Here is a 16,505-nt window from a genome sequence, read left to right as displayed (position 1 = left end):
TAAGTAGATTCCAGGGCCTTTGCTTTCTGTAGTGGCCTGCTTTTGCTGTCTAATACTTTCTGTGAATTTTTGCATCTTGATGTTATCCCTTTGACTTCAGTGTAAATGTGCAAACTTAAAGAATCAAACTACAAGATCTAGATAGAGGATTATTTTTACTGCTTCTGTTACCTTCTGCAGAGTTCAATCCAGATCCTTCCTAAGTATCTCAAAATATTCCCTGTGTACACATTCCTTACTGTATTGTATCAGAGCACAAGATGTAGTTTTGCATAAAAGAGGGGCAGGAAAGAACATGGACTAGTTGATGGTAACATATTTTGATATGACTTTGTGCTGACTGTAGCGAATATCTAAATAATAATCTTAATAATTGCTAATTAATTAAAAAGTCACTAGACATACTTTATGAGAATGACTGTTCAGAGAATTTGCAAGGTTTAGGATTAAAGCAAAATTTTTGATTAAGGGGCTTTAGTGGATATGGAAAGAAATGTTTGGAAACAATAGAAATATACTTTGTTAAATAAGTAAGACTGGAGTGGACCTATGGTATTGTGCTGTAGGACAGGAGTGGAAATGAAAGTCAGGGCAAAGCTCTTCCACTCCATCTTCACAAAAGAAAATTTTAATTGAGGAGGAAGTTCCTACAGGAATGAGTATTGGGCTGTAGTACAGCCTCTTCAGCAGAGTGGTTATACCTTAGTTAAAGCAGAATGGAATAGAATTGAAGAGTTTAAAAGAAAGGAAAGATATATTTGCTGAATTTATTTAGATGGCAGTGTTGCAGACACTCCTCAGCAAGTCAGGCATCCAGAGTTCCGGGAGCCTTCAGCGTTGTGAACTCTAGGTTGTATGTTAGTGAGCATACTGTCATGGCGTTTTTTCCTGTCATAAGAAGAAATGTGCAGAGAGGACAAGATTTCTGTTCCAAGACCTTGAAAACTGGCTCTACTTTGAAAATTATGAATGTAAAATTGTATAGTTCTTCATGGGGGAAAAAGGTTGGAGGTTTTTTTGTTGTGTGTTTTTTGTGGGGTTTTTGTTAATTTTGAATTGTAGGGTACACCATACAGTTTTTTCACGCTGGGGTTTTGTTTTTGTTTTTTTCTTCCTTGTATTAGCTATTGTATCAGACAACATACTAGCCAGAGAAAACCCATAGGTGAAATATTTTGTAATAATTTTTTGACAAAATAAGCTTGAATGGGAAAGAACTACATTATTCTACATGGGTTTTTTTACTCCTACAGAGTTTTTTCCAACAAAGTGCATATTTAAGTATACAAACAACTTGAAACTAAGTGATCTATTTTTGTGTATCTGAATAATAAAAAAAAAAATCCCTAAAGTATTCCTACTGTATTTCTATCATGACCAATACAGGCTGAAAAGTTTTCCACTATTGATAACTTATATTGTTCGATTAAAGTACCAGAGCCATATTTTTTAGATACATAATAGTAAATAAAGAGTAGCAATATTTCAGTATTGCCTTCAGAAAAATAGTTTTTGCAATTCAATATCATGAGTATATACATTGGTATATTTAGACTTAACCGGGGAGCTTGAATGATTGCCTCTGAAAAAGTTGAGAAAATTTATTTAATTATTTCTGTTGTTTATTTTCAAGCCATAACTAAGGAACTGCTTCAGAAATCAGTCAGAAACACAATAAAAATTACTAATATGACAGCAAAAAGTGGGTTCCGTATCCCACTAGTGATTTATAGTGACAGGTGTGGAGCTGCACTTACAGGACAGGGAGCCAGACTTCTGTCGTGTGACTTAAGAATCGTTTAGAGCTTGATTTTATAAGATGCTAAGCACCCCAGTCCCAGTGCACCAAAACTTCTATGTGCACAGCAGCTATGTGTGACAATATCTGCTGCCTCTGCACCTGCAGTGCTTTCTTTAACAGGCCTGAGACTGTCTGTATGCCACCGAGTGTTATTCAGTTCTTTAACAAAACCTAAACTCCCAGTATGAATAACTTACAGACGTCTAAGAGAATTGATTTTACGCACTTCAAAAATAACTGGAAGAACTCCTTGTAACTATAAATTGAGTATCGATTAGGCTCTGAAGGGACCACAGGCTTAGCCTGTTAATGACTGCACATTGAAAGAATGTGAAAACTCATTCTTGTGCTCTGAAATGATACAAATATCCTGTGTATGCACTGAATATTTTGCTTTGAGTGTGTGAATTTGAAATCGGAACTCAAAAAAGAATTCCAGGAAGCTGAGCTTCAAATAAAGAGATTCCAACAAGTGTCCACTTCGTAATTTCACACAAGCTATGTTTCTGAGTGGGGCTTCAGGGACTTCAAGTTGCAGAATTTGTTAGTGAATGGTCAGTCCATTTGCCTTAACATGTAAACAGTTTTCCCTCTGACTTTAAGATTCTGTACAACCAACATCAGATATCTTAGAGTAAAAGGTAAAAAGGCTCTTAGTGGAATTAGTTGCCCATAGAAAGCTCTGACTGATTCCTGTTATTTACATATTAACTTGTGCATGAAACACAAGGTTTATCTGTCTTGTATAGGTATTTAACCTATCTGATGCTAATGCAAAGTGGGTAGATGCATTAGCTTCATATATTGGGCACTGATAACAGAAGACCATGACTCTTATCTACTTTGTTTTAAGAAAAAATGCACACTCTTATATTGCCATTGTAGAAATCCATTTATGTGTTCCCAGGTGATGGTGAAAAGTTCAGCTCTGGAGAATTTTATGGGGAAGGTGGGGATAAGGCACTTGTTTGTTTTGATTTGTGTTCTTTGTGTTGGCTTTAGGGTACCATGCCAGCTCCAAACTTATTAAATTCTTCCCTTCTTTACATTGTTATGACTTTCCTGAAGTCAGGTTTTTGACCACTGTTGCTTTTCATTGATAATTTCTGGCACTCTTACTGATCAAGGCAACGCTGATCTCTCTTTATAAGAGATGCATGTGGCTGGTGATGTTCATTTGTTGAGTTGCATAGCACTAACTCATCTTCCTGCAGCTTACATGTTCTAATGGGCAGCTGCTGCTTGGCTGGTGCACCACTGTTCAACCCTTTCTAAGGCTGTTTTCTTAAAACCATATTGTCAAACCAACTAACCAGTCCAGCTTGTACTGTGTAACACAGCACAACTAGCTTGAGTGGTAAGCTAGTATTACCATTCCATGTAAAAAAGAAATGTTTACTGTAAGATCTTGAATATCTTTCAGATATTTCTATCAAGAGAAATCAGAGAAAATGTGTTCTCAATACTGAATTTTAGGAGAGTAGAAATGCTGAACTAGTTTCCCAGGTGGCATAAATACCCATTTGCAGAAACATTTTGAGCCAAATGAAGCATTCATTCACTGAAGATGTACCTACTGGAACTCTGGAACTATTCAGAAACTGAGGCTGCGTTTATCAAACACTGTTCACCAATGGAGATACTTTCAGGAAAATTTAATTGTTTTGATACCATCTACAGGAGCAATTTCAGCACTTCCAAAACTTTTTCAGCATTTCCTTGTTCCCCAAAATTTTAATGAGTAGGTACGTGCCTGACTAAGCCAATGTGCCTGACTGAGCCAGTGTTTTTCACCTCCTGGTATCGTTCTTTTTTTTTGATGTGGTGTGGTTGTTCTTCAGACTCTCCTGTTTCTTCCACTTTTCATGAACTTCAAATGTTATTGATACAGAGGGTGAGAATCTTCATAGACTACTGGATGCTGCAGTGCTTATGTTAAAATCCCTCATCTGAATCTAGAGAGTCTCCTAACTGTGTTACTGATAGATAACAAAGAAAATAATTAATCTAGCCATTTTCTCGGCTTTTATTACCAAAGCTCAGGAACAAAATGGTTCATGTTGTATAGTCCTGGGAAATGTTGTCAACTTGAGATTAAAAGGTTGTTTCATTTTTCATGTCAAGTTGCATGGTGTGTTTGACCCACAGCAAATTCTTTTTTTTTTTTTTGGGGGGGGGGGGGGGGGGTAGAAAAAAAATCATAATGACAAAAGCTGTTTTGAGTTAACCAAACCAGATTTTTCTGGTTCTGGCACAATCTATAAGTAGATGTAAAAGGAGACAGCTATAAGCAGTAGTTATCCTGGAAGAAGGATAGAGAATACAGTGCAGATAGAAGAATACAGAGAATGCTGTTAGTGATGCTCCAGAGAAAGCCCAGGGACAAGACAAAGTAAAGGATATTATGATGATAGACTGGGTAGTTTACTCAACTTGTCCCAGATTTTTGCGTCAGTTGATCAGGACTGCTGCTTTTTGCCTCTGTAATTAATTTCCCTCCTTCTAGTTTATGGAGGATTGTTCATCCAGCATTGCAGTTTGGAGTGCCCTGCATACATACATCAGTGGGAATGGCAAGCTTATTGCTAAGGTGGCTGGGGCTGTCCGAGCCTCACAGTAAGAGTCTCATGCCAAGCTGGAGGCTGTTGGCATTTCCTGGACAGTGGCACTGTAGATGAAAAGAAGCAGAGTCAAATTCATACAAAATTGTTTTAAAGACCTGCATCAGAAGAATGGACAACTTATTAAAAAACAGTTGTTTGGAAGCATTGCTGTGTTTAGGGACTATTGTCAAGGAGTCAAGTGAGAGGATAGAAGCTACAACTAAGATGTCACATTAAGGGGCTTGGATGTTTATTTTGGAAATGTTAAAAGCTGTGAAAAGAAGTTTGATGTCTTAAGAGAACAGACAATGGTGCCCAGTTGTTTAAGAAAGGAATAAACAAGTGACATCAGGGGACTTGAACTTGATGCAACATTTGTGCAATATCCATGGGGCTGTTTACTTCAGCTCAGCAAATGGGCACCCATCACATGCAGCAGTTAAGCTCTTGCATTAAATGAATATTTCCTATGCTATACATAGCAAAGAAGTCTGTTGCAGCTGCATTTACACTGTGTTTGTGTAGCGTGAAATTTAAGGAATTCCACTGTGTGTCACAAAATAGCTACGGAAAAAAAAATATTTAAGCATTCCTTTTCAAGTTGCACACATCTATAACTGTGCAAGCGAACAAGAAGCCTAGTCAGCGGGTGTTGAGGTGTTGGGTGATTGTAGCCCGTTAAGAGGCGGGATTCTCCAGGACAGATAGTGGGCAGCATTTTAGGTGTTGTATCCTTGTACATAAGGAAAGCATGGTTCTAGAGACCAATTCATTGATCTTTTTAGAGTTATTTCAGTATACATAATGCAAGAACATCCCTGTGATTAGTACTTCATGTTTCTCTTCTGTAAAATGTGCTTTATTTTTCAGGAAAAGGTAATTTTCCACACTTTGTGGGTTTTTTTTTAATGTGTCCCTCAGTAAACATTCACTGCTGTAGGATCCGTTTTTTTGCAAATGGATCTTTTCTCAGCAAGGGCTGTAGTGAACATTTCCTCCACTGTGGTAGTGAATGAAGTACTGCGTTCAAGGATGTGGTGTTCTTTTTCCTTCTCTGTCATGGTCCACGCAGTGGACTCATGATGGTTCGTTTACTATGATCTCAAAGGGCAAAAATCAAGGCGACCACGCCAAGGGGTTATGCTTCAATTAAACAGCACAATGTTTGCCCGTAAAGCGGCGTGCGATACGTAAAAAGACAGAAAATGAAGAAAAGATAAAGTAAAAAGAAAAGGAAAGAGGATTATAGCTACCACCACAGGTCCAAGGTGTCCCTATGGTCCCAGGTCCAGGCAGCGTCCTGCCGGTCCTTCTGATTGTTGTGATCCTTGGTGGGGGAGATCTCCTAAAATTCGGTTGCTAAAGAGTCCTCTTTTATGCGGAGCAATACACGTTGCTCCTCCTCTGGCACATGGCTTGTTGTCAGTCTCTGCCTTCTTGAGCAAGATTATCATGCATGTTATGGTTCGTCGTAACGACAACAGTTGTTATGTGACCTTATTGTAGTTGTTCCTTCCAGCGCCGGGTATCAGGGAGCGGCATAGTACTCCTCATACCATGCAGTTCTCCTTCAGGGTCTCGGTGTCCATGAGGAGCACATTCCATCTCCAGGTCTCTGTTAGCAATGTTGAGACAATATCGTTCTCTTTAGACCGACTCTTACATTCTCTTCACCAGATTTTTCAATTTCTGAAAAAAGGGGGCAAAAAAGCAGAATTCTAGCTGTATGTGCAAATAGTAGAAAATTTGGGCCCTGCTTTTAAATTCTGGGTGAAGTCTGATTTCAGATCTCCTGGAGGCACAAATGATGTGTACATAGGTAGTAGTTTCTCTTTCTTCTAATAATTCTCTCTCCATGCTCATATAAAGTTGGTCTAAGAATGATGGTTTAGTATTAATTTCAATTAGCAATGATTTCTGTTTCCATGACCTCGTCAGCTGATGCAATGTATCACCCTCCCTACCTTGACAGCGCATCGCTACTTGTATGGCCATTCCAGCAGGAACACCCACCTACAACTTCTAATCTGATACCACTTGCTTCACTCCTGCATTCCAGATTTACTCTTTGGGCTTCCACAGGTGTCTTGAAATCAGATCTTCCAAGACACCCACTCCAGTACCGATCATGGTACTTGGAGGGGATGGAATAGAGAAGTAGAAGAATATGTGCCAAATGTTGCTGTCATTAAGGTTAACGTCTGGAAATGAGCACTTTTTGTTTTAAACATGATATACTGAAGTCATTTGAATTGTCTCTGTAATTATCATATTGGTGTATTGCTGTGCTTTAGGGCTCAAAATAGATGAGGTAGACAGCATGAAGCTAAGGGGGAATGGTAAGGTCAAGAAAGATGCAGAAAAGGCAGGCCAGGAATATATTTACTGTTTCTCACAATAGTGGAATTAGGAATTCATTCAGACTATGAAGCAGTATATTTGAAATAAACAAATGTATGTCTTTTTAAATGTAACTGATCGTTGAATTGCAGAAGTAATTCAGTGTTCAGAAAAGATTGGACAAATTCATACAGGAAAGATCCAGCAGGACAATGGTCTAGCAAATGATTTAGGAAGGTTAATAGGTACGTGATTGCTGAAAGCTGGGAGAGCATGCCAGCAACGGTTCTGTCCCATTTCCACAGTCTTCTCCTGAGTGTCCACTGCAGGGCAGTGTCAAAGAGAGGATGCTGGGCTAGATGTTCTTTTGGTATAAGAATAGCTATGACTATAGTAAATGCAGAAATGTGATTTTTCTGATGAGGCTTTTCAGCCAACTTTCTGACTAGAAATATTCAGAATATGATTTTAGAATCCCAGAATCAAGCACAATATTTTCTGAGTTAGCAGTTGCCAACCATTTCTCTTACAAATACAAGATATCGTCAGTGGTGGGTTTTTGCTAACATTTGAGGAAGGTCTGCAGTATTGCTATCGGCAGTTCATCTCTCTATCATGATGTTCTGCACTGGTAAAATAGGCATCTTACAGAATTTCCCCAAAAGTTTCAAAGAGTAGTTTAGAGAAAAACTAGCGGGATCAGCTCTCTGAATCATGAGTCAAAGTTCTTAGAAGTATCTTAATGCTATAGTAAGTGGATTGTACTGTGGCTCTGAAATGCTTTGGAGACTTTGAAGGTGAGACTCTTTTCGGAGGGGCTTAAGTGCTTATGAAAATGCTGGTGTGAAAGAAAAATGTCAAAAGAAAGGAAGAGCTGATGGCAGGAAGCGGACAGTGGAACAAAATACTGTTCTTTACATTGACTCTGTGTAGTGTTTCCACTTTTATATCTTCCTGCTTGTGGTTTTGGTTTCGGGTACCTTTAGCAGACCTTTCTCCCTCGGTGACATCCAAACAGGACACTCGATCAGAATAGCTTCTTTAGGCCAAATACTGCGGCAAGTTCTGAGCCAGATCAGGGTGAAATACCAGTGGAGCTAGTTTGAAAAGTTAATCAGATAAATTAAATGAGAAACCAAAAGCATTCATTTATTTAATAAATAAAACATCCATCTTTATCAGTGGTAATGTTTCCTACCCTTTGATACTGTTCCACACTACCACTCTCTAGAGGATCTCATCTTACCAAGATACAGAACACAAGTTTGATTATGTGAAGGCAGTGGGCGAAAGAGCTAGAGGTCTTATGCAAAATCAGACATGCATTAATTTGCATAACGCTTCTGATTTATAGTTAGATCTATATATGTATGTATGCATATATGCATCCATTATCTTTCCTTCTCTTTTGAAAGATACTTCTCCTTTCCCAGCCTCTCCCTGAGCTGGCTCTTCCCTTATTCCTTGTTGTCCGTGGTGACGACTAGCCAATTTGAAGTCCAGGCCCTTATCTCCCTGGAAACATGGGTTTGTCACTCTGGTCTAAACTCTGTACAAGCAATTCTGGGTCTTGTGCTGATTGTCATCTTAACTCTTTGTTTGTGCTGGTAAGGAGTAGTTAAGAGCTGTGGAAGCAGAGTTATTTCTAGATGCTTCTTCCATCAGGGATTGTCTTTGGTAGATGTAATCACAGGACAGTTCTTTGTGATGAGTGTTACAGAGAATGACTTAAGCACATATATTAACTTCCTCCTAGTTTTCCTTCCTCTTTTTGAGGATGAGGGTTGTGGCAGCCATGTGGGATAACCGTCTGAGCTCAGCTCAGGTGAGAACCTTTTTCCATCCTTTTGTGAGTTGGGATTGTGTAGGTTTGCTGAAATTTCGCTCCAGCTTCCACCCTGGGATCATCAGTAGGATTTTGAGGCTCAGCTCCCCCATAAGCAGTGAATAATGTACTCCAGCAACCAGCACACTGTCAGGTGGTCAGGCTGAGCTGGATGAAAGAACTTGTGACAGATAGGGAGCTTAGGAAATAGATTGTGGTTTCCATATACCAGTTGAAAGGGAGACCTGCACTTGCTGTCTTGGGGCGGTTGTCCTCGGGGAGACAACCCTGGTCCTGGATAAGATGACCAGTGGTAGCTGATTTTGTGCTAAAGGTTGCCAAAGAAGACTCTCTGTTTGCTCTTTAAAAATAATTCCTTTTTTATAAAGAATAGAGTAATAAAGAGAGATTTGCATTTGTGCTCAATAAATTGAAAAGTTTTTAAAATGGATTTAGTTGTGGCTTGAGTAGATATTTGAGTGATGGGGTTTTACATCATAAGCGACTTTTTTCCTATACCTAGTTAGGCCCTGAGTTTCAGATCTCCAGCAGTGTGTAAACTGTCCCACAGAGTGGCACCAATTAAAGCCCCTGAGAATCCACCCTCAGTTTTTCAAAACAGTCACAGCCCAGTCTGATGTGTAGAGCCTCCAAAACTGGAGCCAGAAGAGCTTTATTGAAAACCTGACTACTTATTTTGGTGTTTATGTGGAACTTAATCTCTAGAAAATCTGGTCCAAAATGCAGTTTTGCATATGCTGTATTACCGATGTTTACACGTTCAGCTGGGTAACTTGAGCTGCATTGAATGAGAGTTGCACAAACAATGAAGGAGAGAAAAAGCCCCTTTGGCAGCTATTTCATTTGTGAGCTTTGAAAAAAGTCGGATACATGAAGGAATTACTCTGCCAGATCTACCAGAGCATGAGCTCCTTGGGAGTCAATGGAGTTCTCTCTCCTAACTTCAGAAGACTTTTTTTACCGCATTCTCTAAACTGGGTTAGTAATAGGCTGGTCATAAAGTGATTTTATTGGAAAGAAAGTTTACCAAGTAAGTAATTCAGTAAATACTTTCCAGGCAGCTATGTCCAATAGATTGCTTGGTATGGTGGATAATAGCAATACTACCTTTTAAGACTGCAGTAATACAAAGTGCTCCAAAAAGCCTGACCCTAGTAGGCCTGAGAAGAGAAAATGTTAATCCTGCACCACCAGGCCAAGATTTATTGGAAGGCATGTAGTATGGAGATAGAGATATAGTAGTCCGAGATCCCAGCTGCTCCCTTTCTTCAAATCCTTCTCTTCATAAATGCATATTAAAATAATTTTGAGGCAAGTAATTGAAAACAATTGGAAGAAATTCCACATAGTAAAACTTTTTTAAAGAGTTTAAATTGTAATAACTTTTATTCAAGCATATGGATTTGGGGCTCGGTATTAAATTGAGCTGTCTCTTTATGTAAGTAGTAAATCACCAGCATTTGCTATCATGAACAGAAAAAAAATGTTTATAAATGATTGCATTTGTTTCAGATTATTCATCAGATCTGGAAGGCAATTGTTCAAAATGCTTTGTGATACTGTAAACAGAGCTCAGTGAAGGCCATGTACTTTGTAGCAAAACTGTGGGGTTTGTACATGTACCAACTGAGACTTTTTCCTTCAGTTAGTGTTCCACTTGCCTTCCAGAGATGATCTAGATTCCAGTGTGCTGTTTTGAAGGAACAAGTTTGGGTTGCCACTAATAGAGCAGCAAGGCCCGCTGACTCACAGAGGAAGGATCTCACAATAGTTGTCTTATTTATCTTCCCTTCTTATACTGCAGTAGACAAGGAAAGTCTTCACTTCTCCTTTTTCTATGCACTGCCAAACTGCTCTGATGGGGTTATGAAAAGGTTCAAATCTGGAAAAGAGCAAGAACTGAGGGCAGGGAAGGTTTTGATACAGAAAAACTGAGGCAATAGTGCTTAACATTTCCTGGTAAATAAAAAAAGGAGGACTGTCTACGCACTTCCATTGTAGTTCAAGGCAGGAGGAGACTGCTTGGTTTCCCTGGGTACTGCTGTAATTACCCTAGAGCTTTTTTTCTCTATGAGAAAGAGCTACAATTTCTGTTGTGTGAAGCACAGGCAGCACACTCACACAAACAGCAATAGCAGGCTTAGCTGAGCAAGCTGCTGGAACTAGCCAGTGTTCCTGCATTAGTTACTGGCGTTTCAAAGCTTCCTGGCCTTGCCTGTAAGAGTGCTGCAAAAGCAGCTTGGTTTTTACCACAGTGCATGTGACCAGTCCTGGAGGAGTTAATTTCTGCAGGAGCTGTGCCAGCTGTTAGGAGGTTTTGAATGTTGTGGATCATTATCTTTGTTGTGGTTTTTTCCTCCCTCCAAAAATAAAATGAAAGCAAAAAACACACCAGCTCGTTTGCTGACATGTTGGCACATACTGTGAAATAACTAACTGGTTGCAGGATCTCCATAAAAAAGGAAAACATGGATTTTTCAGGTGGCAAGTTGCTTTTATCCAAAGGAGAAACAGGAAATCAATATGATATACCTTTTATGAGCAAAACAGGAGACTTGCAAGGTTGAATGTGGGTCAGATACCTTTTAATCGCAGTGGTTTCCCAATACTGAAACATATGTCTCTGTTAAATGCAACAGCATAAAAAATTTTATGCCAAAGGAAGGTGATGGGGGGGTAGGCAGGGACCCTCAAAACAGCCAGTAGCTAATGCTGCCTTTGTGGTTTTTATATATTTGCCTATTAAAATAACAATACAGACATGGAACATTTAGATTTAAGAAGCCTTCTTTTCATTAAACAACATTAAACAAACTGACAAAGTAGGGGGTTATGACTCCAGTAATTGAAACATGCTGTTCTGTTCAAGACCAGAACTCTATAAAGACTCTTTTCACTCAGTAATGCCCTTTGTGTTTGCCTGCTACCCCTGCTAGAAATTACTGTAGGCCTGAAGTATGTCTTTCCAAGTGGAGTGGGAATGACAGAGTGCAACACCACACTTGGCAGATGGGGTCACAGCCTTTTTAGGACGTTAACATTCGTTGTGCATTGGCAATCAATTTGCAGCTCAGAATGCATGGAGACTTAGCTGGACTCCTCTCCCCACTGTTTTTTTATGTTAACTTTAAACCTAAGATGCAGGAAGAAGAATTAGATGGATTAATTTGGATTAACTCTGATGGAGTTTGGGTAGTTTTCATTAGCTTAATTTACAGTGTGCCTATTTGTGGATTCCTTGCTCTTCTAAATGTATATTCTGAATCTGTATGTTATCTTGCATTTCTTTTTTCTTCTCTCTTCTAGATGTTGATGAATGTCAGGATAACAATGGAGGGTGCCAACAGATTTGTGTAAATACTATGGGCAGCTATGAATGTCAGTGCAAAGAGGGCTTTTTTCTGAGTGATAACCAGCATACCTGCATTCATCGCTCCATTGGTAAGTTTTCAGTGTGTAAATTGTGCTCTTTAGAATAACTGTGTTAATCAAAAATGCAAGAACTGTTTGGGGGGGATTTTTTTTATCCCCAGAGCTCCCAAAATCATTTCACTGGTTGGTTGGAATTGATTGATTCCTCTGCTACCCAAACTTGAGCAAAGCCATAAATAAGACAGGGGAAAAGGCTTTAGTTTGACATAGAAATTATACTTGGTTCAAACAAACAGCAGGCTATCTGGGCAGGCAGAAGCAGATTTTCAAACGGCAACTTTCTGCTTCTGAGTTTCCAAGACTTAAAAATTTCTCATCTGTTTATTGTATAATAGTTCGCCTGTCTTCCACCTTAGGGAGCATGGTATCTTAAATCAAAATGAACAGCTTGTTGCTTCTGGAAGTTATGCAGATTATGGGGTATTGCCAGTCAGGTAGCTCATTGCTTCATTGCAGACATGATGGCTGATCCTATATTGACACAGCATTTTTCTTTGGTTCAGTACCCTGTCTAGGGTGGACTAGAAAACTGCTTCTCTGTTGCCTATGCACTAGCAGTAGAAATAAGGAATCCCTGCAAAACTGTGATCCTTGTCTGCTGCTGATTTTGACTAGAATAAGCAGCTCTCCCTTTTCTATACATGTCAGACACAGAAGACAAGTTTGAGTGGAAAGGGAGAAAAGAAAACAGCATAGCTATAAATCTTTGCAATTAAGTGGACTCTTTATGTGCTCATTCAGACTTCTGGTGACCCTGGCAGCAACGGGAATACACGCTAGCAAACTCATTTACCAATAGGCAATACAGAATGACAAAGTAGCAAGATCAGTCTGGTGATCAACAATGTAAGCACACTGTAAATTTCAACAAGCCACACAAATGGTTCTGAACTATTTCAAGTCACTAGAATTATCCAGAAAATCCTACTTGAATGTGGAGTATGAATTTAGTCACTCTGTTGACAAGAAAGCAAAACATTGTAGTGTAGCATCTCAGAAATGTAAATGTATTTCTGGCAGTGTGTGTCTGCTTACACCGAATTGTAAAGACATGTAGTAATTTTGATTTTCAGAAATGTGAATGTCTGGAATATATTTACAGGTCCACCTTTTAGCATGATCATTAAGTTTTAAGCAATTGAGGTATTTTGATTATGACAAGGACATACAATTAAGCTCCATCAATGAGTGCATTTTAAAGGTTGTTATCTAATAGGTTTTTAGTAATTCTTTTCAACATAAATTGTTCAAATTTCTGTCCAGCATAAAGTAACCGTGACACAAAGATATCCAACAGAGCAAGGAATAGTAGCTGGAGGCTTAATGAAAACCACTTGCAGAGTGCTGCGATACAATCATTATTTCAATTTGCACATTATAAAAGTTCGCAGCTAGAATAAAAGAGAATTTAGATATCTGAGATGGAAACTAATGAAATAAATGAAAAATGAGACTCTGAAGCTAATAGTTTCTTCTAAGGAGTAGATTTATTGAGGGAAAAGGGTAAGTTTTTATGGCAAAGAGGATTCCTAGTTTTTCAGAAGGACTAGGGGAGTGGGTTTGAAGGTTGACTGCTGTATGCATGTAATAAATATGCAGAGGAATAATGTATTTGTGTCAACTTGTTTACAAAGAAAATGTCATGTAAGACATGAATGTTTAATTTGAAGCAACTTCTTCAAATTATTTGAGATATGAAAAAAACAAGCGACCTACCAAATAGACTGATGGTGTTTGCAAAGTGTTTTATCAACAAATGGTTTGTAGCTTTTAAAAAATAAAGTGCCAATTTACAGTAACAGCAAATGTTACACTGTAGTGCCATGATGTCCCACAGAAATAGATCAGGTGGGTATGCTGGAGGAAGGAAATAAGATTAAATCATCTCTTTCAGTTGTCAGAGGCACCTAAACTGCAAATAGTAAACATGCATGGTGAGAAAGTAAATGGCTTTTTTAATATCTGTGTTTACTCACTTTCATCTGTCTCACTTGTAAGCACCACTACAGAAACTGTCAGAACACAAAAATATGCCTCAACATATTTAGCCAGAATTGTGCCTAGGACTGGCCTGTGTCTTCAGCCTTGTTTACCAGCAGAGGTATAGTGGACAAAAGCACACCACACAGCCAGCATTGCAACCCAAACACAAAGGCACTGACTTGCCAGAGTCCTTTAGCAAGCTTGTTGACATTGAGCATGGTAAGAGCCATTAATTGCAGGGGGATTACTTTTCTGGCTCTGAAAAATGCATATGCAGTCACACAATCTCAGTGTTCTTGACATTACCTGAAGTCTCTTCAAGGTCTCAGCCAGTCTAAAACAATCAAGCACAAGGTTCTTCATACAGTTTGCTGCCACCTTTTCCATCCTGTTTTCAAGTGCCTTGGGAAAAGGGGAGAAGCATTGCAAGGTGCTTAGGTCGTGCTTAGGAGCTGGGATGAGTTCAGAATGGAGGGAGCAGCACCAAGCCTAAGCAGTGCCTTGTCTGCAGGCCCAGCTCACCTGCCTTGGCTGTCAGCAAGGCTGGTGCTGATGACTTGCTTAGAGCTCATCAGCACATTCAAGTGATGTGGTGATTTCAGAGTTGAAAAAGGGCATTGAATATTCTCTTGGGGGTTGAGCAGAGGAGGGAATATGTCCCTTTTTATACTAACCAGCCAAAGGAAAGGCATCTTCTGATATAAAGCACCTTCCTAAAAATTGTTGGCTGCTGTGTGAATTTCCCAGCTTCCAGAGATGCACTGTGCCTGTCCCAGTGTTTTGGGGGTGTATTGTACTACCATGCTCCTACCCACAAGTGTACCTAAAAACCACACTGGAGTTCATGGTGGGGCTTTTAATATCATCCTTGCTGTGACATGTTTGCTTGCTACCTACAAGTGTTCTTATTTCCTATGGACAAAAAGAATTAATGATCCACAAATAGGAATTTTATACCAACAGGAGGCCAGACTGACATTAAAGTCGGGGTAAACCATGGTTTCCCAATATTTACTTTGTTTCACTGTATTCATTGTTGGCCTACTAATCTCTTACATTTAGTCTCAGTATCTTTTGGGATGATACTATGCCCAGTACAATTTACTCATTTATTTTTGTGGGAAATTTCCCTTTGCTGAGTCAGTTTTCAGTGCTAGTTTGCTCACAATAATGATGGCAACAACGGGGAGAGAAAATGGGAGGGAGAATGGATTGTAAAAAATACAAAGAACTTAATTGTTGTTTATCTTAGTGCATCTTAATTGCAATAGTAGGTGTGAACACTGTGTATTATACCAGAGACAGGTTTGTGTTTGTTTCCTCATGACTTAAAAGGAAACCAGAATACAACAGCTGTTACTGTGTCATCTCCAGCTCCAGAGGGAGCATGTGTTTAATAAATGTGGAGATTAGTATTGTACACTGCAGCTGTGACTGAGTCAGGTGAGTGGGTTGCAGCATGTTTTCCCTTAGTCTGATGATAAGCCAAAAGCCCCAATTCAGCAAAGCCTTGAGCACATCATTAACATTCTAGTGATGGTAAAGTTAGTTACAAATCTGAATGGGCTTTAAAAGCATCAAAATAGACAGTTTAGCTATATGCCTGTATCTCTGCTAAGTTCAGAGTGATCATAATGAAGGGTATGGTATGTCCCATTTGCATTACAACTATAAAAGGTATTGTGGTCAGGAGTCCTGGCTACAAACTGCCTCACCAACCAAAACTGTCAGCTGACACATTACAGAAAGCTATAGCTGTTCTACCTCCAGAGGGCAAGTCTCCTAAAACACAAAGGTTGTTTGCTTAGAAGAAAGATACTTAAGGAGTTCTGTGGCTAGGAAGATTTCTGTTATTTTAGATTTCATCCCTGAATGTCTACCTAAAGCATAGTTATATCAATGGTCTTATATCTGCTAAACATTCACTGCCAATGTTTTCACACAGGTAGTGTCAAGTAAACTAAAAAGGTGGGTGCAATTAGGAGTGGTCAGTGTAAGTGGAGACAAGAAGAGGTGGAAAAGTACCAGGTTATAGAAGGCTAGAAATTACGATAGTCTGGTCAAACAGTGGAAAGGCTTTTCACACACTTGTCACTATCATTTTCAAGCCTATTAAAAAAACATTTGGCAAGGAAATGCTCTTTCGGTTCCCCTTATCCCATTAGCCTTATGTTCTTAGAAGGGTTAGGGAGTTTGACATAAAGTCAAGCTACCACAACTTAGCAAATTACTGTGCTACAAACTGTCTCAAAACCAGCTTGCCTCTTTCTGCATTAAAAGTGTGACAGTTTAGTCCCAGAGGAAAGGGAAACATGCTAGGCCAAGTTGTCTTGCATTTGTCATGGGCTTATGAAATGGCTTACCATGCTTGTCCTGATAGTAACTTGTTAAACTTGATTATATGTTTAAACCCTTGTTAATTTTGCAGTAGTAGCATAGGGGTTCATCGGTCAGCTGACTTCAAACTACCAAGTTTCTTCTTGTTCTGAGGATTTTAAAA

General features: G+C 39.2%; 1 protein-coding gene across 4 annotated transcripts in view; it reads left to right on the top strand.

Moving 5' to 3' along the window:
• SCUBE1 (signal peptide, CUB domain and EGF like domain containing 1) overlaps window positions 1–16,505 on the top strand; it is a 216,020-nt gene that overhangs the window by 42,855 nt on the left and 156,660 nt on the right. For all 4 annotated transcript variants that reach the window (XM_055808524.1, XM_055808523.1, XM_055808522.1 and 1 more), the window contains exon 4: window positions 11,897–12,031. In XM_055808524.1, coding sequence (XP_055664499.1) covers window positions 11,897–12,031 — 135 coding nt within the window. The remainder of the gene's footprint in view (window positions 1–11,896; window positions 12,032–16,505) is intronic.

The sequence above is a fragment of the Falco peregrinus genome, chromosome 6 (genome assembly GCF_023634155.1).
Source record: "Falco peregrinus isolate bFalPer1 chromosome 6, bFalPer1.pri, whole genome shotgun sequence".
Classification (NCBI taxonomy): domain Eukaryota; kingdom Metazoa; phylum Chordata; class Aves; order Falconiformes; family Falconidae; genus Falco; species Falco peregrinus.
The sequence above is the reverse complement of the archived record's forward strand: the minus strand, read 5'-3'. Positions and strand labels throughout refer to the sequence as shown.